The sequence below is a fragment of the Mirounga angustirostris genome, unplaced genomic scaffold (genome assembly GCF_029215605.1).
Source record: "Mirounga angustirostris isolate CCGP_5_RB_7025 unplaced genomic scaffold, mMirAng1.0.hap1 SCAF_3, whole genome shotgun sequence".
Taxonomy (NCBI): Eukaryota; Metazoa; Chordata; class Mammalia; order Carnivora; family Phocidae; genus Mirounga; species Mirounga angustirostris.
This window is the reverse complement of record NW_026991711.1, coordinates 129,771,537-129,795,790: the sequence shown is the minus strand read 5'-3', so window position 1 is coordinate 129,795,790 and position 24,254 is coordinate 129,771,537. Positions and strand designations below refer to the sequence as shown.

Genomic DNA, 24,254 nt, shown 5'->3' with positions numbered 1-24,254 from the left:
TGACAGACCTGAGGAATCAAACAGGTGGAGGAGCAATTCCTAACAGAAGTTGAAAAGGGAATACTTGGCAGACAATTACATAAATGTCTACCCCATAAGTAACCTCAACTTTACTCCATTATTTGACTTAATAGAACACCTACCAGATTCTTGAGATTTTCTTCATCTTTGGCACCTATAAATGGATTTTTTTTTTAATGATTGTTCCTTGATCTTTCCAATCACTCCTTCTTTTCTGGACTTCTTATGTCTACTAAGGCTATGTTTTCCACTCAATGTTTCTATGTACTCAACAACTATAGGAATTATCTACTCTTGTGGTATAAGCTGTGCCCTGGTCCTATATTTCCAACTGTTACAGAACGTTAAGGATAACTTTAAACATAATATGTGACAGCTGAAAGATCATCTTTCTCACAGCTTATTGAAATTCCTAACTATCTCAGTTCAGTCTTATGTTACTTCTAGTAGTAGCCTCCCAGCTTCAAAGAGCCTTCCAACTTCAAAAATAGAAATCTAATAGCCATTTTTACTTACTTTTCCTTTATTTTTTATATATAAGCTGATAAGAAGATCCATTATTTCATCTTTCAAGGTACCTCTTTTTTAATCTTGTAACTATGATTAAAATAATATTTTTAACACTCTGTACTCAGTATGTTTGCACTTTGGTAAAGTATCTATCATCTGTATTTATGGTTCAACAGTCTTACCTGATTTTCAAGACTCCCCATCTGATCCTATCCTTCCTATACGATCTTATTGTCCATAATCAGCCACTCTTGGCCCATCAGAACAGCCATGTCACCGTACCACACAAACACCACATGTTTATACAATTACATATGGGAAAATATTTCACTGTTTTCCACATTCACATCTAGAGTGTTCTGACTCAAATCACTTCATCTCAATTCTTCATATTCTTCAAGGTTATGTCCCATTTTTCCTTTGTATTTCCTATAGTGATTACATGGTTGTAGTTCATTAAATAACCAACTGGTTGTTTCCTACCCAAATGGGCTGTTTGAAGTAGCATGTTTTCATGAAAGAATATGGGCTTTGGAGTTGGGTGGAACTGGGTTTGGCCTCTTTGCCAATGCTTACTAATAATGTAGCATCTGGACAAGTCTGATAAAAAATCTGAGTCCTTGTTTTCTATTTTGACACGAATATAATGATACCCATCTCCCGGAGTTGTTGTGAAGGCCGAATGAGGAAATATGAAAACAATACTGAGCCTGGCATCTAGCATGTGCTCAATAAATAATTTCCTTCCTCTAATCTATGCTATTAACCTTTCTCTGAAATACTGATGGAAAATAGTTCTGCTCTAGCTCCTGTATTTTTCCCAAGATACTGAACAGTCGGGGAAGTTGAAGAGTTGGGAAGAAATTTTGGAAATTTGCCAGAGTGAAGCAGGAAATTCAGGTTTTATAGAATTCCAATGTTGAAGCACTAGAGTTTGGAAGCACAGGATAAGAGAGGTTGGATTATAGGATGATCAAATGGAAAAGCACTAGACTAAAGCACCAAATCTGGGTTCAAGTCCAAAAGTCCATGCTAAATAACTGGGTGCTCTTGAAAAAGCCATTTAAATATTTAGGTCTGTTTTCTAATGAGTAGAATGTATTAAACTAGATGATTTTTCATGTCCCTTCCAGTTCCAAAATTCTGTAACTTAATGTGTAGCAATGGAGATAATGAGGTACAGAAGTAGGGTGGAAGACTGATGACTGACAGATTGTGGTAAAACCATTGGTAAGCTGAGGTTAGCAATGGGAATACAAGGCTCATCAGGATAGAGAGTGCACATGATAGGAAACAGACCTGAGTTAACTATTTCTAACCATAAGAGTAGGAAAATGTGTCAACTATTTCTATTAGCTGAGAGCTCCTGTTAATAATAATATCATACGTATAAGGTATTTCATAGTTTCCCATATATCTTATTTTATACCCATAAGCTTTATAATATTTATGTATAGAAAATTATATATGTTTATATGTAAATAATATGTAAAAAATCAATATATAGAGAGACAGACAGACATAGAGAGAAAGAAAGAGAAAAAGAAAAAGAGAGGAAGAGGAAGAGGGAGAGAATATATTTCTTATATCATGGGTACTTAGCTGACTTTGGACTATACTATACACCATGGATGGTTGCATTGCATATTTTGTGGAGTTTATAGTTTGCTCATTTAAATAAATTTAGTTTCTATGGAGTAGTTATTACTATTCAAATGATTACATAATACCTTATAAAGAGGACATGAGGTTTGGGTTGAATTGTTAACAAAGGAACATCCTGTAAAAGACTTCTGGAACTTTCAGGTTTACTTAGATCAATGTGCCCCATTTGTATCCTGTTTCTGGAGCACATAAAAATTACATCATTTCTCTACTAATTGGATTGACTGATCAAATTTGAGTATCAGAAGACCTCAAATATCTGTTGAGTTTCTCTGAGATGCTCTTTTTTGTTTCTGTTTTAACCATTATAAAACCCATGCACCCACCTTAGAGATTTCATAAGCAAGAAATCTCCCATCAATCATAGTAGGTTAGACAATCTCTCTATCATACAAACATTCCCAACTAACTGGTATCTTTCTTCCGGGAATACAGATAGAGGTTTGTAGCTCCTACACTGATTACTTTTCTTACTATAACTCTCATTGTAACCAGTGATTAAGAGTCCATGATATCCCCTTATTCTGCTGGACCCTGAAGGGAATTCAGAATATGGTACCTGTACTAAGGATCTTATAGTTCATTTGCAAATAAAAGCCTAAAGAAACACAATTAGGGAAATTATTTCAATTAAATGGTGTGGTATAGGGTTTGAATTTAAAATCTCAGGAAAGGGACATGATAACTCTTTGAAGGAAAAAAAATAACTCTTGTTTATTGACGGATAAAACACTTAGGAGCCGAATCCTAAAATTCACCTGGAGGCATCTTGCATCAATGAAAGAGTGCTATCTATCCATCTAACTCCTTTCCTACTATCATATAAAGCTATCTTGTCTCCAAACTAATAATTTATAATGAGGGTCTTGTGTAATAATTGTGTGTACACCAACTGCTAAATAAAATTTGGTAGGCAATACAATGTCGACAGAAATCCAAGAATTTTAGATGCAGACCTTATGAGTCATCTCAATGAATATCCTCATTTGACAGATGAGAGAAAAGAACACCATAAATGTTAAATTATTTCCCATGATTTTTCTTTAAGTGTATTTCAATTTCACCTTCCCCACCCAATCAACAACAACAACAAAAAATATTTAAAGATGTATATCCAAAAGGCATGGGAATAATAAAACTAAAACCATTAAAACAAGAAGCTAATAATAATACAGCAAAAGTAGACTACAGTTACATCAAATTCACTACAAAAAAAAAAATAGAACATCATCAATCTGGGCAAGTAGAGGTTCTGTAGAGCAAACTGACCAATATTCAGCCTTTAGAATGAACATTTCTCCTTTTAATGTCCATCAACAGAACTTTCCTAAGTAAATACTCAATAGGAAAACCTTCCCATTCCTGAAATAAGACCTTATTCCTCAACATTTGATCATCCTAAGTGTTGTGCCCCCCAAAACAACTCAAAATGCTCCAAATTTCTTTATTCTTGGTCCAGACTCCCAGGCTGATTCTCATCTCCATTCTTAGCACTTACACTTTTGCTATTTATCACGTGTCATCATGTACAATCGGTTAGGAACTTTTCACTGAACTTATCTCCTCACTAAAGAAGCTGGCCTTAGGAAGCCTATAAATTCATTGTCCATAAGAAATTTATCAGCCTAAATGAACTAGGTTTATGCAGTCTCAGGTTTGTATATCTTAATTACTACTATATTTTGAAAGACCAGCAAAATGTCTTCCATTTAGGTGTTCAGCAGTTTTTTCCTAAATGAATGAGTAGCTACAGAAGCATATAACCCAAAGTTTCAAAAGACAAAAAACTTCTTCAAGAAAACAAGACAGAATTAGGCTAAGTCCAAACAATAAACATTTGATATGTTTTTTATTGTCTTGAATCTTAAAAATTCTTTGTGTTATAGAAAACTCAAAGGCAGCTGAATGTATGTTTATAAACCACACATTAGCACTTTTTATAAACCATACATGGGATTTACATAATCTGATACAAATCCAGAGGTTGCCAATTCTTTTTGTTCTTAGAATTTTTGCTGGAATTTAAAAATCATGTAAACAAAGGCATTAAATCAGTATGCTGGACTGACTTTTGCTAGAATGAGAAGGAATTTTTAAAAACTCGTAATCACTGACATTGCAGTTTAAACTAGACTAAAATGTACCAAAAAACAATACCAATGATTTTTAGAACCTAAACTGAAAATATTTAAAGATATAAATAAATATAATTTTAAATGCAAATTATAATTAAAATATTATTTTAAAAAAGGAGTTTCATGTTGGGATTACATTTTAGATGAAAGAATGTACATTTAAGGCATAGGTTTTTATAATGCAGGAGATCTGGTCATTTCAGAAGAGCTGAAAAGATCACCCTATGATATTTCTGTAGAAAGGAATATTTATAGAGATTTACCTGGATAGTTTCTACCTTGGTTTAATTCAGGTTGCTAACTCAAGCAGCTGCTTCTGAGACTTAGAATAAGAAATAAAATTTCTTTAAATCAGAATTTATTTTAAATTCACCAGGGAAAAAAAATCCTATGGTGAGTCATTCTATAAAATAAAAAAGAAATAATTTTCAGTGTGTATTCCACCATATATCCAGATTTTCATGCACTAGGATTACTTGAAAAACATTTTATTTCCACTTGAGTGAATGAATGATGAACTGAAGTTAAGCTATTTTTTCTGGGATGGGTATTTCCCTAAGGTCTTTCTATATTTATGAAAATAATGTTACTGCATTTATTTCTTTTTTAAGTTTATGTATTTGAGAGAGAGAGAGAGAGAGAGAGAGAGCGTGCGTGGGGGAAGGGGTAGAGGGAGAGAAATCCTCAAGCCGACTCCCTACTGAGCTAGGAGCCGAAGCGGGGGGGGGTTCTGCCTCTCCCAGGACCCTGAGATCATGACGTGAGCTGTCGGGTGCTTAACTGACTGAACCACCCAGACGCCCCTATGTTAGCTGCATTTATACATTTTTAAGAGTAGATAATGATTTCTTTTAATTAACATGATATTTTAGGAAATTTAAATAACTTTGATACCGTTATTTTGACAGAGTTCCTTCAAGGTAGGCTGATTTACCTTGTAAATGGTAAGCTTGACTTTATAGTTATAAAATGCAGCTTTTACTTATAGTTAATTAGGATATTTGCCTTAAAAGATTTTTTGCAAGAGTGATTTCATAACTCTTCATGCCCCTGGGTCTCTTAGCCTGTGGTTCTGAGTTAAAAAGCAAATTTTGAATTTGTTTCATTTTATTTCTATTGTCAAACACATTCATCCAACCATTCAAATAATTTATTAATTTTAATTATGGGGGTATGCATACTGAGAATGTTCTCCTGCTGCTTTCAATTAAATCTGCAGCTTCTTGCTCTATCAATCCGTTAACCTTAATTCTGAGGCATGCATCCAGAGAATATTATCATAAAACATTTGTGGCAAACTCACTCTTATTTCAGGAATATTTACAAAATTACAGAAATAAGATGGTGTCCCTTTAAAAACCCACAAAGATCAAGAATAAAATATGGTTTTTACCAAATTTAAAATAAACTTAGAGTAACTTCAATTAACATGTAGATTCATTCCTAATGCAATAATACTTAAAACCAAAATTCACTGTGATTATGGGAGAAGGCTGGTGTACCAAAAAGGGGAGTAATTCAGTGGTTACTACTCACTATGAGATTTATTTTTTTTTATTTTATTTATTTATGTGAATGAGGAAATGTTTTAAAATCAGATATTCTTGGAATATCAAGCAGATTTGTTAAATAAAACAAATCCATTTAAAATACTCTCCTAGAAAAAAATGTTAAACTTATATCAGTTTGTCACATTTCTCCATTTTAAATGTTAAATGTTTTTACTCAGGACTATTTAATATTCTTTACAGATTCTTGCAGTGTCAAAAGTTTTTCAGTGTTTGTGATCTCTATTTTACTTTAGGTCTTCACTGGGATCTTCACAGCAGAAATGGTTCTCAAGATCATTGCCATGGATCCATATTATTATTTCCAAGAAGGCTGGAATATATTTGATGGAATTATTGTCAGCCTTAGTTTGATGGAGCTTGGCCTGGCAAATGTGGAGGGATTGTCTGTACTGAGATCATTCAGACTGGTATCTACTTAGATTATGTTTATATTCTATCAGTGGCATAAAATTTATTTCGAAAATGAATCAATGTGTATCTTACATTTACTATTAATATTTTAAATCTACACCAATACACATGATACTCTTAAGAAGATATATAAACATTCTCTTTAAAGCTAAGTGTGACTATTTTCTAAGAATGATAAAGATGGTTGAAACACTTCACAATGATTAGCTATCTAGGGCATATTTAAAAACACACATGTGCCTCAGATTAGGTTTTAAATTCACCCAAAAATTTTTTTTGCTTCAACTCTATAAAGAAATGCAAATAACAATTTTAGGCCTCAATTAACCTTAGCTTTTTTCAACCTTACTTATATTAGTGGGAACTACTTTAAAGGAAGATGTAGGGAAATATTTGATACCATTAGCATTTTAAACAATGGTCTAACAAACTTTTTTAAATTTGGCAAAAAAATTTATTTAAAAATATATAAAATTTTATTGGAAATTAAGTAAAATGTATATTTTTTCAAATTGAAAGGAAGCCTTTATGTACATTATTTTTATCAAATTGTTATTTTAGTTTTATTTTATATATATTAAAATATGTAAGTCATACTTTTAATAATTTTTACTCTAAAATATAGTCTGAGGGTGACATTAGTTTGCTAAAATCAATTCAATTTAAATGTCTCTAATCAAAATATTAATTTGTTTTCAGGGATATATCTATTGATGAATCAGGAATGTTTTATTTATCCTGACCTATTTTATTTTTATTTTTGCATTTAATGATTTGATTTATAATTTGTGTATTATTAACTATTTTTTTATTTGAATTTTAGTATGGTTTGAGATTTTATATCCCTCAGAGGTATATAATAAAACGGTATAATAATAAAACAATGTCTAACCAACTTCCAAAATTATACTGTGATTACTACTGAAAGTATCTTTTCACTTAATTACAGCTTCGAGTTTTCAAGTTGGCAAAATCCTGGCCCACACTGAATATGCTGATAAAGATCATTGGCAATTCTGTGGGGGCTTTAGGTAACCTCACCTTGGTGTTGGCCATCATTGTCTTCATTTTTGCTGTGGTCGGCATGCAGCTATTTGGTAAGAGCTACAAAGAATGTGTCTGCAAGATCTCCAGTGACTGCCAACTCCCACGCTGGCACATGAATGACTTCTTCCACTCCTTCCTGATTGTGTTCCGCGTGCTGTGTGGAGAGTGGATAGAGACCATGTGGGACTGTATGGAGGTCGCTGGCCAAACCATGTGCCTTATTGTTTTCATGTTGGTCATGGTCATTGGAAACCTTGTGGTACGTATATATTACAAATGCTCATAATTAAGAACAAGATCAGACAGTAGGTAGGAAGGTTGCCTGATGCAATGAATAGCTCTGGTTTTATCATCTAAATAACGCAGACTTAAATCCCAGCACTAGCACTCTGAGCTTGGGCAAGTTACTTAACTTCTCTGAGTCTGAAGTTTCCCAACTATGAAAGTTGAATAACAAAGCTGAAATCTTATGGTTGGTGTGAGGATTAACTAAAGTGTATCTGTGAAAGTTTGGGAGCAAAAATATTAGTTTTTCTTTGTTTTTTGAGGAAATGTTTTTATGAAGAGTAATTTTATCCCCATATTACCGTTATGGCCTGAATTATTTTTTATCCTATTATTACTTGGAGAAGAAAATGATCTCCAGTAAATCTAAAAATATAACTGTCTATTCTATATTGAAATTGCTCTTTACACATTCGTAGTTCATGTTGGCTTACTCAGAAGCATAAGCTTCATTTTACCAAATTTTGAAGATCAATTTCAATAAATTTTAGGGTACTATATTGTAGCTATGTATTGTAATTATTCAAATGACTTGGAAGGGGACAAAATATATCCTTCTCTGAATTTGCTTTTTAAAAGAAAATAAATTATTGCAGTTTAAGTTATTCACATGTATGGACACTGACCAGATTTAAGAAGCTTACTTTTAGTTCTGACTTAAAAGCACTAATGTATAAGCACAATTTGTATATTTATGTGTTTTAATGCTTACGTTTCTCAATTATGTGTGTACGTAGTGGTCTTCCTGCCATCAAACTTAACCTTTCCTTTGAGGCACATTTCAAGTAAGACTGATTTAAAGAATGTTTGTGGGATAACTGTAGACATGTATTTTTTCAGAATAGTGAATTAGGAAGCTCTAGATTCTGACCAAAATCTGATACAGAAATAAGGAAACAAACTAGGGCTCTTGCTTTGATGGGAAATGTGTTAACCTTACATAATTTGCATTTAGAAATTTCGGCTGTTATAAATTTGTGGCCACTGGACAAAGGAATTTATGTTAAAAGTATACTGTTTTAACACATTATCGCCAGGCTATCAAATAAATAAATTCATTATTTATACACATGAAGCTAGACAATTCTCTAGACAAACTGATAACATGAAGTAAAATGACTAGAATTTTTTTTCTCATTGGCCAAAACCATCAAAATGGGATTTTTGTCTCTTCACTGGCAACCCTGAGACAATTTAAGTCTTAGAAGTTCTGGTTTCCTGTTGTCCTTCTTGGTATGAAAGAACAGGCACTTGTTTTATCATATTGCCCTTACAGCAGGTAGAAGGTGTCAGGTCCTTTAAATAGTGTGTGATTAAGACACATGTCTGAAATACAGTAAGCATTCAAGAAGCATTTGTTGAATTAATTTTAGCAAAGATCTATGAGTACCCTGTTTATTATTTTATGTATACTTCATATTAATATAGCAAATTTTCTTTTTTTCGTTTAGGTTCTGAACCTCTTTCTGGCCTTATTGTTGAGCTCATTTAGCTCAGACAATCTTGCTGCTACAGATGATGATAATGAAATGAACAATCTCCAGATTGCAGTAGGAAGGATGCAAAAGGGAATTGATTATGTGAAAAATAAGATACGGGAGTGTTTCAGAAAAACCTTTTTTAGAAAGGCAAAAGTTATAGAGATCCATGAAGGCAACAAAATAGACAGCTGCATATCCAATAATACTGGAATAGAAATAAGCAAAGAACTTAATTATCTTAAAGATGGGAACGGAACCACCAGTGGTGTAGGTACCGGAAGCAGTGTTGAAAAATATGTAATCGATGAAAATGATTATATGTCATTCATAAACAACCCCAGCCTCACTGTAACAGTGCCAATTGCTGTTGGAGAGTCTGACTTTGAAAACTTAAATACCGAAGAGTTTAGCAGTGAGTCAGAACTAGAAGAAAGCAAAGAGGTAAGAATGCTTTTAAAGTTTTTGTTGCATTTCCTATGATAACCATCCATTATGGTTATTTAGTATTTTTATTGTGTTTATATGCATTATTTAAAAGTATATTGAAAGTCATATATACACGGCAGTGTTGGAAAATTATGAGGTATTTTTTATTGGGAAATCCATTCATAGAAATTCCAACTTTCCAAAGGAAATCATCATTCTGAATAATTTGTATATTCATCTTCTTGATAGTTTGAAAATCTGGCTAAAAATGTGGCCTGCCAAAAAATAAACCATATTTAATACATTCTATTCTATACACTGCATTATGCTCTTTAGACATATCAACGAACCATATTTTATTGATCGTTGTGAAAGTGTCCTCTCTTTACTGTCTATGTTAGGTTTTGCTCTGATTTTTTAATGTGAAACTTTTATGTAGTTTTTGTTCACCTCTGAAGTTTTACTGACTATGATAGAGTGTTATTCATTTATGAAAGTGTTACACATATTTGGAATGTGCAAGTAGCACTGATTACATTTTGCCCAGTCAAGGATGAGCAAATCCACAGTGTTCCAGATTAACTTGAAAATGCTAAAACCTACTTAGAAAAGCTCCACTTGAGGATTACAGATAAGAGGTAAAAGTTGAAAAGCTGCTCTTACTTATATTACTAGTTGTTCAAAATAAAACAAAGAAGAAATGGAATTGCTCTTACTGTACGATTAGAATTCACAGAATCCCATAATAGCAGGTTAATATATTAATTCTGCAATTCTGCATTATGAACAGGATTAAAATTTTTTACTATTACTTATTTTTGGACTTCTAATATACCAGTGGGAAGTAAGTCTAGCACAGAGTTATGAAAGTTTAGCTTGAGGGTATGATATTAGCACCACAGGAATCAGACCGATGATGTCTGATTTTGTGAGCATATTTTTAAAATTTCTCTTTTTAAGAATGGTATCCATAGAATTTGTATAAGTAATAAGTAGTTGACAATGTCAAAACTCATAGCTCTTGATCCTTTCTGGCATTTCAGTGCTGCTGAGATATAACAGTAAATTTGAAATATTTTTTAAAGGTAAAAACATACACAAAATGAGATATAATATTCTTGGAATTCCACTCAAAGTCCACTTAGTGAGCTCAAATCTAGTTTATATATTGCTCACTCTGATAAAATAAAAATTCAATCTAATTTTATTTTTCATCAACTAATATAGATTTATTTAAGAAAAAAACATCAACTAATTAATGAGCAATTATTGAGCAGTTTTTGTGATACTCTGCTGGATACTAAGAGTAAGAAAGAGTTAAAGGAGAGCTCTATAATATAACTCCCTTTGGGAAATCTCACCATCTTTGAGGAAGCTGACACTAATTCTCAAAAATCATTAAAGACCTATTAAAAAGTTTTATCCTGCCAGACTGAATATAAAAATTATAGGTATTAAGAACAGCAAGAACACAGAAAGTTGCTAAATGGAAGAGATAAAATTAAAATAGACCTCCAAGTTTGGGTCAAATGAATGATCAAAAAGTCAAAGCAAAACCCTACCGAAGGAAAGCCACAGTTGAGAATGAGCTTGGTATCAAGGTGCAGCAGTGGAACAATCAGCATGAATAAAGTACTGGTTGAGAAGACAGTGGAAAATTTGTTTGGGTGAGTCAGGTATTTTCAGATTGTAAAGTCTCTGAAGTAAGTAGAAAAATTTAGAATGGCCTGCATAGTCAATACAGAGCTATTTATTCTGAAGCAGGGGAAAGCCAAAAAGGAAGTGATGTTTTAGGAAAGTTTATTTGATATCAATGAGTAAAACAGTTTAGAGTGAGGGATGAAGGGGTTTATCTTGAGGAATGTGGTAGCAATCATTTGACAGCAATGAGGTGATGAAATTCTGGGCTAAGGTAATATGTATGGGCACTGAGACCTTCTGGCAATTTGACAAACTAGTGAAGACTAGGAAATTGGAAAAACGGTAAGTCCACTCTCTGAAATGGCCTTTTTAGGAAGGTTACTAGGTTTAAGTGGGAAAAGGGAAGAATTCAATTGGAATATACTGAATTAGAAGTGACAGTGTTGGGGTTGCAAGGCTGGGTGAGAAATCAGGGTTTAAAAACAGATTGGATAATTATCTGATTTCTTGAAAATAGAGGAGCTTACCAAAGAAGTAATTATAAAGAGAAAATAAGAGAGGATTAGGAACAAGACTAGCCTGGGATCAAGAAGAGGTAGAAAAACCAAAGAGGTACAGAAATTTTGTTACATTAATATCATAGGTTTTATCACATTGGATTTATGGAAATTAAATATCTTAATTACTTTCTACCAAAAAGTTGGTTTCCAGAATATTTCAAAAACTCTAATGCCTACAGATATTTCAAATGACTGCTTAGAAAAATACCACCTCATTGTCATGCCTTTTTAATGGCTAGAAAATCATAAATTTGGTATACGGAGACACAATGTCTAGAAAACATTTTATCATCTGAACAAAAATTCCTTTTTGGGTGACTCTTTCTATAACCATTCTATCCTCTTCCAAGCTAAATTTTGGATTCATGGAATCCAAGTATAGAGTGTAATGAAATTGTTTAAAATGTATAGATATATTAGTGTGAAAAATTATCAAACTAAATATAAAATTAAATACTTTTATAAAGCTAGGATAAAATTTCAAATTACTTCAAATGGCAGAAATGAATTCAACAATAAATTTTATATGGATGATTTTTAAAATTAGTACCAAAAAAAAAAAAAAACCCTGAAAAAGTTAACAGGGCAATTCTCATATATGCTCACACAAAGATAAAAAGTACAATGTTTTTAAAAATAAAAAGCAAAAAATCAGCACATTCTAACATTATACAGTAGGCTTAGATAAATTCCAGGAAAGGTCAGTTTTAACCTGAAATTTCTGAAAACTGTTGGCACTGAACATAGGTCATGTTTCAGATGCATATTTATGTTGGTTGGGTTATTCTTTTTTAATAACTATTGCACACACACGTATACACACAAATGAAAAATAACATAGCCATAAAATAACATTTTGGTTCATGCTTCTTAGTTTTTTTACTGTAAGTAGAAAAAGAACATCGAGCTATATTTTGAGGCGCAAGAATATCCTTTATTTTTGCTGACAAAGTAAAAATCATACAAACTAAACCAACAGTGATACATTTCTCACTAAAAAATTAATAATAATAAGTAATTTAAAAAACTTGCCATACATTCTGCTTTAAGAAGAGGCAGTAAGTTAATCATTAACTTAGATGGTATTTGAAAACTCTAGTCACTCTACTCCTTACATTCATTTTCATAATACTATATAACTAGCTGTAGTGCAATTGGGGAGAAATGACCCCTAAAAGTTGTTCAAGATAAAGTATGAACTGCTGTTATTATTTTTATAATATATGTATTTTATGGATCGCTAACATAAACAGGCTGGTATGAAAACAAATACAAAGCTTTGCATGAAAAAATGTAAGAGAATTAAAGGTATGAATTGCAAAATAGTGATCTTTTTATCTTGGGAAAACTTGGAATTATACAAATCTTGTGACAAGATATAAAGTAGAATTTTGTTTTTATATTTTTAAAGTTCACGTTATCATGATTTCTTCGAATATTTATAGAACTATGAATTTTTACAGTTTAGTTTTTTAAAAGGTTTCATTGTCTTCCTAGGTGAGGATATGGAATAAATGTTCTTAAGAATCGTATCTGAAGTTGAATTCCAAAGCACAACCTAGCAATATCATACTGTGACCTTCACTGCTTACCGTTCTTACTTCTCACAGGGGTAAAATCAAGCTGGAGCCATCAAGAGTGCAGCTCTGGTGTTTTTTAACCAGCCAGAGGCTCGTGCCACCACTTTTACCCAGGTTACCCAAGCAAGTTGTACATGTACAATCACTTTCGAAGTGAATTTTGACTGGCCTGCATGCTACTCAGCTGTTCCTTCCCCCGCCATGGCAAGGAAGTGCTGGATGTGCCCAGCCGCTCTCTGCTGAATTGTGTGACACATCATAGCATGGTCAGGCGAGATGGGCAGTCCCACATCATATTTGATTCTGCTAATGAGTTTTCCAGTTTAGTCTTTTAAACTCTGAAAAGCAATAATTGCATGCTCTATAGGATTTATATCTATTTTGAAACATGATAGGAATGTTTAAAGTTCAATATAGTCAAGAATTTAAGAGAGCATGCATTTTTTTTTTATTTCTCTGCTTTTATTTCATTAAAATGAGACCACAACTTTTTGTTGTTGTTGATTCAGCCCTTATAAGTAAATTGTATTACCAAAATGAGCCTCATGGGATTTTTTTTGATAGTGCCATTTTCAGATCATTATATTCAGATTCATGAATATAATTTTCAACCCTTATAATTCATTTGCTCCAGACGGAAATGTGTGCTTTCATGGTTTTTTTTTTTTTTTTTGAAAGGCTCTATAAAAAATAAAAGCAGGGTTATCATAAGTTTTTGGATATGAAGGGCCATAGTCTGTATGTATTTGGGCACCACATATCTTGGATTTTCATGTAGTTTAGGAAAGTTTTTAAGCCGTTATGTCTGTAAAACCTTAAGTGTTCACTGCAACGTAATCAAAAAAAGGAAAGCATCATGATATGGGATAGTTCACTGCATCCCGATCATTAAGTAATTGGTCCAGTGTACCCACTTTCTTAAAAATTTCCCTAATCTACATTAATCTTCCCTAAATTTTCTACCAAAAACTGAGCAGGTAAAAAAGAGACATAGAAAATGTCCTGTTTTTTAGTATTAATTACAGCTTTATGAGGAGTAAAGGGCATCTCCCAAGATTACTATAGGTTTGTGGATTAACTAAGCCTTTAGTCTATTCTCTTGACTCAGCCTTCTCTTGTTGATATCAGTGCTTACTGGAATCTCAGCCAGAGTGGGGGTTCTGGGAGGGAAATTACAAAGGTAGAAGAAAGTTCCTGAGTATTGGCAATTTCAATGCTTTTGGTGAAAAAGAATATCTAACTAGAGTCCGGGGTTGTCTCTAGGTTTAATTCATACCTACTCTCTTCTTCCTTAGGGATAACTGAGAATTAGCTGGAGAATGCAACAAATTCAGAGATAAAATTATTAATGAAATGTAGAAAAAAATATATAGGTCCCTGATTTATGCAATTTTTACTTAGCACTTACTTTTAGTTTGGGGCTGTAAACCAACATTGGCCAGTGAAAAAAATCTAATTTATTCTTTCTTCACAAGCAGAACAGAATTAAATGGTACCAGAAAATTATCTTCTACATCATGTTTGTAACAGTATTCTCTCCTTTTCAAAGCCTTCATGGAAACTGAAAATAGATACTTGATTAAAATCCCAAGCACATGCCCTTCTGGAAAAGGCACTATGTTCTTTTTTCAGAATCTGGAGAGCAATGGAAGTACCTCTGGGCTTTCTCTGTCTTGCTCTCAGGGTCTTCCAAACACACTCTCTGTGAAACTGAACGTGAGGCAACTCTTCCAGAGGCACAGATGTGAATACCATTTTAAACCCATCTTGACCTTCGGAGAACTGTTTTGGTGCTTTCATGTACTTCTGTTGAAATAAAACCTAATTAAGGCTAGTTTAGATGGAAATTTTATCTTCTCAAGATAAACCAGCTTTTTCTTTTGGCTTCTTGATGCCCTTTTACCTTCCTCTTCAACTACCACACAATTATTTGCACTTTCAAAAATCATGTCGTTATTAAGGCCATTTTAAAATTAAAGAAGCACCAGGGCTGTTGCACATTTAAAATATGTTGAGGCAAAACCACATACAGGTGGTTTATACTTTGAACCATTCAATAAGTGGTCTAGAAAATAGAGCTATTGGTTTTAATCTTGTTCTTCCTGCCTTGGACAAGCAGCCCAATGGCCTCCTGGTGTGTCTACCTGTTCTTTAAATGAAATATCATAAGTCAAGATATGGATATGCATCTCCAAAAGATCAGACTAAGGCCCTGATAGTATGTGTGACCAAAAGATTTTCCTCTTCTACTTGTAAAACAAAACTCAGAAGTTGTGAGATAAATGGCTAGATTTTAAAGGCAATCTGTAATGGCTGAATCTTTTATTTTTGCCTCTTGAATCATACAGCAGTTTGTGAGAGTCAAACATTTGATAGCTGATTGAAAATAAATGAAATGTAAGCGCATTTCAGTGGAAGTAGGCCAGTTGCTAACATTCTCTTCTATCTCTGAAAGTTAAATTTCATTATTTAATTGGATAAAAATCAAGAGCAATATTCGTCACAAAGGGGAATTTCTATGTAAGTTCATTTTATTAGAGGGGGAAATGGTCTCATGGCCTTTATGGGTGCTGATTCTGTCATTTCTTATGAATGGTATTTGCAGTTGATCTTCTCGAAAACTTCATATTCAGGTACCATGTCTTTGAGAACATGGTTCTTGGATAAGCGTGCGGCTTCCACAGTATTGCGTCAGGCTTCTGCTATAGCCAGGCATGTTTTCTGTGGCTGAATTAGGCCTGGAGAATGTTGCATCTTAAAACCTGCTTTCCAGTGTGCATTTGTAGAGCATAAGCCATCATCCCTCTGTAGACTCAGTACTTTCTACAAGGGATGGAAGAATCAAACCTTAAGTGCCATAAGATATTGGAGGGGTAAGGAGAAAATAGTACAAGAACACAAGTCTGAACTTGTACTATACGGTTTTATATGGAAGCTTTCTATAGTTATGCCTATATAACTAATTATATTTTTCTAACTACTTCTGAACAAGTGTTAATTTGGTTATTTAGTATAGTATTGAGTTCCTTAATATGGAAAATTTCATTTCAGGTTTCTTTGCTTTTTTTTTTTTGTACCATTGTAGTATCACAGCTATGGCAATATAAAGAAAGTAAGTTATTCTTTGTATTTATCGTCAGTCACTTGCTTTTAAATCAGTTACATGCTTTTAATAAATTTGGAAGTCATTTTGGTATGGCTATGATAAGATGTATCACAAATTATACTCTACCAGAGTATGACTGCCAAGAATTGAAATTAATTAGGAAATGTTTAGATTACATAGATGGTATTATATCAACACACAGGATTTTAAATGCTTAAGTAGTTTTTAGGGCAGAAATTAATTATTTAAAAAGACAGTAGTAAAATTCTTTACATATTCGAGGACTTAAGCTTATCAAGCAGTATATCATAATTGGTAAATTGTTGTACATTAATAAGAACACACTCTAAGCTTTACTTTATAAAAATGTAAATAAATTCACAACTTTTGAAATTTTATGTGGTTGACACAAGATTTTTGTAACTTCATAGAATAAAATGTATGTACTTTCTTATGACAAAAAAAAATGTGCCCTATGAAGGTTACAACATGAATGAGCCTGATTCTCCAAGTTAAGAAGAATTAACTTTATGTCAACCTCCATAGGGAAAGGAGCCCCCCACAAAACACTTCTTAGTGAAATGAACCCTAGCCTACCAACCATCTTTTAAGCTTTGGTGCATGAGGGTCTAAAAGACTCTGAACATTCCTTAAGAAGCTTTCCAGAGTAGAAGTTTAAAAAGCTTATCCCTATTATCAGAATCCTGAATAACAGCGAAGCAGTTCTCCATGTAAAATGGGTTCTGATCATTTGAAAGAGCAGAATACATGTGGAGTTTTGGCAGGGGGTTGGGGGTGTCTGTTTTAACAACACATGTTATGCCTCATAATAACATGCAGATAGAGGCAAACAAACTCACTACTGACCCTCTACTTTACAATCTTTACAATATATAAATGCATAACCTCCATAGCTATTTAGAAAATTGGAAGTATTTATATCCAAACATGTTAACCACATTCACAAAAATATTTATATCTAAAGACAATACTAATAACAAAAATACATCCAGAGGTCAGTACTTGGTAAAGAGTAGATTCAGTTGTCATTCAGATTAGTGGCTACTATTACTTGTGCCATTTGGGTTTGTTTTAAGTATTTGTATTTAAATATAAGACACCTGTAGACTATATGGCAGACAACTATAATGCAAAAAATTGAACATTTCACATTATATTAACAGTGGTAAAATGAGAACAGTATGTTTTCTAGAGTTTTCAAATGGAAAAGTATACATTTATTTGTGTGTATATACACATATACTGATTACTTTCTTCCCCCCTATTTCTTTATTGAATGTCTGCCAATATTTTAGAAAAACATTTTGGAAATACCATGTGTTTTTAATCGCTAAAATATTATTAACTAAATAATCCCTGTTCATTAAAAATGTATTTTCTAATACAACTAAATAAACTTCTGTCAAGGCCATTATTGAATTATACAACAAAGTAGAGAGATGAAATTATCTAAACATTATAATTCTCTCTATAAAAGTAATTCAAAAATGCAATCAATCATTTATTGGCTCTCTATAAATTTGATATAACTAGTGTCTATTCTGTGCTTGGGTCTTTTGGTATTTGTATGTGTGTGTGTCTTTTTGGTATATATGTTTATGTACATAAATATATAATTTATACCTATGTATAATTTTATGTACATATATAATTTATAAATATTCATGAGACTATCTGATCAAACAAATATAATGGCCTAACATTCTATAAAATTTAGCATGGAGAAATCATGCAAGAAAGAAAGGCTTCATGGAGGAGGTGGACTATGACTAGGCTCAGAAGAAATTATCCAACTTGGTTTGACCAACAGGAAGAAGAAAACATGAAACTTTTTATAACTAATCTCAAAATAATTTGGTTTCTTACTGGATTTACTTATGCAGTGGATATTATTGCTGCCACTCATCAAATGCCATAGTGTTCAACCCATCAACCACCAGTGAAAATGGAAAGGAAGAGTTAATTGCTGAGTTCAAACAGCTATTCAGTTTTTTCTTCATTATATCAAAAGCTGTCACAGTTCTATCCAGTGGTAGCTTTCCTTAAAAGAATAAAGATATTCTGATTATAAGAAGCAGAAAAATCCTGGGGGGAGAAAATATGTCTTGGCCTTTCTTACCTCTCCAAAAAGTAGAGGAATTTAATGGTAAAAACTCTTGCACTATAATGATCCTAAGAACCATCAGCCAAAAATGATGGCCTAGATTCTCTCGTTAGCATACTCCAGACTGGGAGGTATTTTATTATAGAATTATATTTTGACTTAGAGTATTTTTTCATAATATATTTAATTTTCATAATATATTTAGTTGGACATGATTAACCTCACCTTCAAAGTAACATCACAGAAAATATCATCTGGATAGTACTTTCAACTAGTTCACATTATAAAATATTAAACTACATTTGCATATGATTTCAGTAAATCAGGAATCTTGAGCCAAATTTCCTCCAATATGAGCAATGTTTAGGGAGTCATTTGGGGATTTTTCAGTAAAACATTAACTCTTTCAGAAGGCTAGGGCAGAGTGACCCCTACCACTTAGCTACTAAAGTTAAGGGGGCTTAGAAACCATTACCATGTCCATGTGCTGTTTTTTCATCCTAAAAGCTTTACATTGGTCAGGCTGTGTTGTACGTCATGTCTTTGCAACCATTTTCATAAAATACTGCAAATCCATAATGTCTTCCCAAGTGATCTCAAAGTACTTATATATTTATTCTTGTAACTTTAAGGTGGCTCTTCCTAACCATGTGACATGTCACAACGATTTATTTAAAGGAAAAATCCACAGCCTGATAACTATGTTGAATTCAGAATGTGCTCCTAATAAAAGTCTATACAGATTCTGCCCAATGCCATATACGAAGAAATTTCCATTTCATTTAGAATTCTTTGGCAAGTATTGAATTCATTTAAGCAGTTCAAAAAGAGACACAGAGAGAGAGAGATCCATCATTTTTCTGCTAGTAAAGTAAGAAGATTATGTAAGCCAGAGGAAAAATATAGCTCAAAGTTGAAATATAATGACTGTGACTAATGTTAATGTGCTGTTCTTCCTTTCTAAAATTACAGAAACATGGACAGTAGTTAGAAACAACTGGTAATGGTCTTTGCTCTGAAAAATTCCATCGTAAGAAGTGGAAATTACAATTTAATTTGATGCATTTTAATATAATCAGTAGTGAATGTCAGCATACCAAACTTTTATCAAATTATTTTTGATATGGCCTGAGAATTAATTTTTAAACTATTTCATATGGCATCCATATATAAATAGAGATCATAAAACAAATTAACCAGTACAATTCATCCTTTCCAAATCACCCACATTGAATGCTAACCTTTTTCTGTCTGAATCAGGTCAGTAGTTATTACATTGTTTTAAATATTAGGACTTTAATTATATTAAATTATTAGTACATAATTTATCAGCAATGTTAATAGAGTCAAGTGTGATCACTATCATTTTTTCACACAATGACAAAGAGTTTCCAAATTTGCTGAATAAAGGGGGAGAAAAAAAATCACAATTTGCAATGGGGTTTTGTTTCTAGAAATTAAATGCAACCAGCTCATCTGAAGGAAGCACAGTTGATGTTGCTCCACCCCGAGAAGGTGAACAAGCTGAAATTGAACCTGAGGAAGACCTTAAACCGGAAGCTTGCTTTACTGAAGGTAAACAAGCTCTAATATGATTAAAATGCAATCTCCCCTCTTTTCTTACAGCGACTGAAAATACCTCACTTGAGGGAACTATTTCAAAGAAATGGTAAAGGCATGTTTATCTTTGTTTTTCTCTTTTCTTCTGAAAAGTTAATTTATCTATATTTCCAGATTATATTATAGCAGTGACTGTGCCTGGACAAGTAAGATGATCTGACATGTCTTTTTTGTTGTTGTTTTCTTTATCCTCCAGAGTGTGGAGAAGCTAACCCTATGAGATAAATGGCATTCTGGAATGTCATCTCATTGATACAGACTGCAATCCCTTCAGACCTCATTGGCAGTGTTGTGATTTGATTTATAGATGCTGCAGTAATTACACCCCATCCTTCACAGTTTCAAATGTGGTTAATTTGTGCTGTGATCAGAGCTGTTTGGGGATGCAGATGTACTGTAGAGCCTTGACAGGCAAACAGTAGTTGTTCTCACAGCGATCAGTACAGTCTCTTGCACACAAATCAATAAAGATTTGCTGATTCAATGTGATTGGATTTAATCCAATGAGTAGTAGCTCAGAGTTAGAGCAAAGAATGGATGGAAATGAGAAATAATATGAAAACTAGGAGGGGGAGGACAAAGGAACAGCGATACTAATAAGATGAGTCATAGGTGTAACTAAGAAAAGCACTGAGGCTGAAAATAAATTAGCTTGGGAAAACTGACAGTGGCTGATACCTAGGAAGACAGGGGGCTTTTCTGTGCATGAAAAGAAGGAAGTGAAAAATTCAGGATCACATCAAAAAATTAATAAACAATTTGAACATGCAGCTTTTCCCCAAACCTGAGAGGTGTTCTTAGACCCTATTTACACCAATGGCCTTCAGGCAAAAAGAGATTCTAACTAGTGTTAAGAATGAATATTTAAGGGTGCCGGGGTGGCTCAGTCGGTTAAGTGACTGCCTTCAGCTCGGGTCATGATCTCAGGGTCCTGGGATCGAGCCCCACATCAGGCTTCCTGTTCGGCAGGAGGCCTGCTTCTCCCTCTCCCACTCCCCCTGCTTAAGTTCCCTCTCTTGCTGTCTCTCTCTCTGTCAAATAAATAAATAAAATCTTAAAAAAAAAAAAAAAGTTTATCACCAAAAAAACAATAGTTTAAAAAAAAAAGAAAGAAAGAAACTATTTATAATCATGCAACTCTTGATAAAGTTATTCCTTGAATTTTAGGTGCCTGGCTAAATATATACCTCTGAGAATGAATTACTGTAGAGGAAGGATGCTGAAGATAACTAAGGAATGAAGTAGCCAGTTACCTGTAAATGATGATCTGAGATTGGCATGGGAGAAAGCAACAAAGTTTATTTTTTCCTATCTAAGATTAGAATATATTTTCTAGGAAAGGTGGAGGTGGGTGGGAAAACAAAGAAGGTGGGTAGGGTGATGGGCAAAATTGATAAAGGGGATTAATAAGTACAAACTTCCAGTTTTAAGATAAATAAGTCATGGAGATGAAAAGTATAGCAAAGAGAATACAGTCAGTAATACTGTAATAACTTTGTATGTGACAGATGGTGACTACACTTATTGTGGTGAGCACTGAGTATGTATGCGATTGTTGAATCCATATGTTGTACAAAATACTTTTTTTTCTAATTTCTTATATTTAATGTTATATTTTAGGATGTATTAAAAAGTTTCCATTCTGTCAAGTAAGTATAGAAGAGGGCAAAGGAAAGGTCTGGTGGAATCTTCGGAAAACCTGCTACAGCATTGTTGAACACAACTGGTTTGAGACTTTCATTGTCTTCATGATTCTTCTCAGCAGTGGTGCTTTGGTAAGTGAAATGCAAAGTGGTAAGAGTCAAGTTCTAATGAAATAACTTATTTTATGAAAATATCACAAAGAGACAATAAGTTTAAGATGCAAAAGAGGAGGTGTATCTATGCCTGGCAGAGCATGGCACCCAGGGTTTAACTATGCAAAATTCAGTACCTAATAAATCAGACCTATGAACAGCCAGATGGAATTTTTCATCTGGTGTTTATCTAATAGATGTTTTCCTCACTGAGACAACCATTTACAGAGACACCCTGTAACGACCTTAACTTCCATGTCAAATACCATCCAGTTCACCCTAATAATTATATTAACATTTATGGACTAAAAGTGTATTTTGTTTTCTTTATGTATAATCAATTTACTCTTTCAAAATAAGCCAGATCAGTCAGGGAATCATTGAAAGTAATATTGGAATAGGCCAAGTCTATCCCCCATTAACAGAACATTAATATGAACTCAGTTATTTCCTGAGTTCATATTATTTCTCTAAAAGCATGTCTTTATAGCAGTTAATTGAGATAGAGATTTTGGGGTGAGAGGCAGGAAAGAAAGAACATACTAAATCAGTAAAGATACTGACATTTCCTTGCCAATATTTTCTGTTAGTTTTAGTCTTCAGCTTTTGTCTGGTGTTTGTCAGATATTAGCCAATATTTATCAAATTACTGCTTTGTACCCAATATTATACTAAGCAATTTTATCAAGTATTTGGGGAAGGCCAGCCATTCAAATAAAATAAAAGCATTTTTTGATTCGCAGGCTTTTGAAGATATATACATTGAACAGCGAAAGACTATCAAAACCATGCTAGAATATGCTGACAAGGTCTTCACTTACATATTCATTCTGGAAATGCTCCTCAAATGGGTAGCTTATGGATTTCAAACATATTTCACCAATGCCTGGTGCTGGCTAGATTTCTTGATTGTCGATGTAAGTATCCTGAGTGATTTTTATGAAATTATTTTTTAAAGAGGCAAGTTTGACATTTCATATATTCCTGATTAAAACCTTGACTTTGAAAACCTAGCTTCACCAATGCTGACACAACTACGCAGTTAAAAAAAACTACAATAAACATAAAAATTAGGAAAGTTTCATGGGAAATGGTAGAAGAGGTCCTAAAAATGTGGACAGTGGTAAGGAAAACACAGAGTGTTCTATGCCACAAGCAGACAGTTCTTTTTCTGAAAGTTAAGGACCTCAAGGTAGGGAATAGCTAAAAATCTGTTGACAGATCTAAGCACTTAGCCTATTAACAGTTACATTTAAAAAAAACAACTCCAGGAGATAAAATCAAGACAGATTTGGGGCTCCTGGGTGGCTCAGTTGGTTAAGCATCTGCCTTCGGCTCAGGTCATGATCTCGAGGTCCTGGGATCGAGTTCCGCATCGGGCTCCCTGCTCAGCGGGAAGCCTGCTTCTCCCTCTCCCCACTTGTGCTCTCTCGCTCTGTTGATATCTCTCAAATATATAAATGAGTAAATAAAATCTTCTAAAAAAAAAAAGGACAGATTTGGGGCCAGGAATTGCAAGATTGCATTTTAATCCCTTACTAGAGTACCTGTTACTAAATAATGTTAAAATAACCCATTTACTGTATTCATTCGGTCACATACCCAGAGAGACAATATAAAGTACATTTCTATTCTTAAATCAGTAGTTAGATATCCCAGTAGCTATTCAGAAATTTACCATGCAAAGAGTTAGGTGTAGGAGCCCTGCTCTGAATCTGATTACCCTGGGGTGAGCAGTCATAAAAACATTACCAATTATAGGATCTGTCTGACTTGCAGCTTATTTTCTCATTCCAAGCAATGAAGAAGCACTGGGGCAAAATGACAGTCATTTGGTTCTTTGTAGTCTGTGATATTCCATTGCACAAGGTTTTACAGCCTCCCAACAAAACAAGGTACTTTAAGCACTATCTCTAGCCGTTCCCTAGCAATCATAAAGCACTTTGTTTTTAGCTCTAACACTTGCCAATAAGAATCAATAATTGCTGTCTGTGTACATTCATTCTTTTTATCATTTTGACAAGTGTGGGCCTATCTAAATTCTACTTCCCTTTCTCACACACATACACACTTAGAGTGCTATAACCAAAATGTGTTTAACCCTTTGAGTTGATAAGAAATCTGCTAGCAAGTCACTTTAATAGAGCAGAAATGATTTCCAATTTCCATGGTTGGCTTTTAATGGATAATAGAGGTCAATTTTAATGTTATCCTGAAAAGCTATCCATAAAGGGAAGTTTAATATTCTTATAATCTGAAGCTGGAATGAGCTTC

General features: G+C 33.4%; 1 protein-coding gene across 1 annotated transcript in view; it reads left to right on the top strand.

Annotated features, from left to right (window-relative positions):
• The window catches only part of SCN3A (sodium voltage-gated channel alpha subunit 3), a 116,837-nt gene that overhangs the window by 76,008 nt on the left and 16,575 nt on the right, over nt 1-24,254 (top strand). The window contains exons 16-21 of the mRNA XM_064586640.1: nt 6,136-6,309; nt 7,263-7,619; nt 9,097-9,567; nt 20,019-20,139; nt 21,805-21,959; nt 22,724-22,897. Of these exons, the coding sequence (XP_064442710.1) occupies nt 6,136-6,309; nt 7,263-7,619; nt 9,097-9,567; nt 20,019-20,139; nt 21,805-21,959; nt 22,724-22,897 (1,452 nt within the window). The remainder of the gene's footprint in view (nt 1-6,135; nt 6,310-7,262; nt 7,620-9,096; nt 9,568-20,018; nt 20,140-21,804; nt 21,960-22,723; nt 22,898-24,254) is intronic.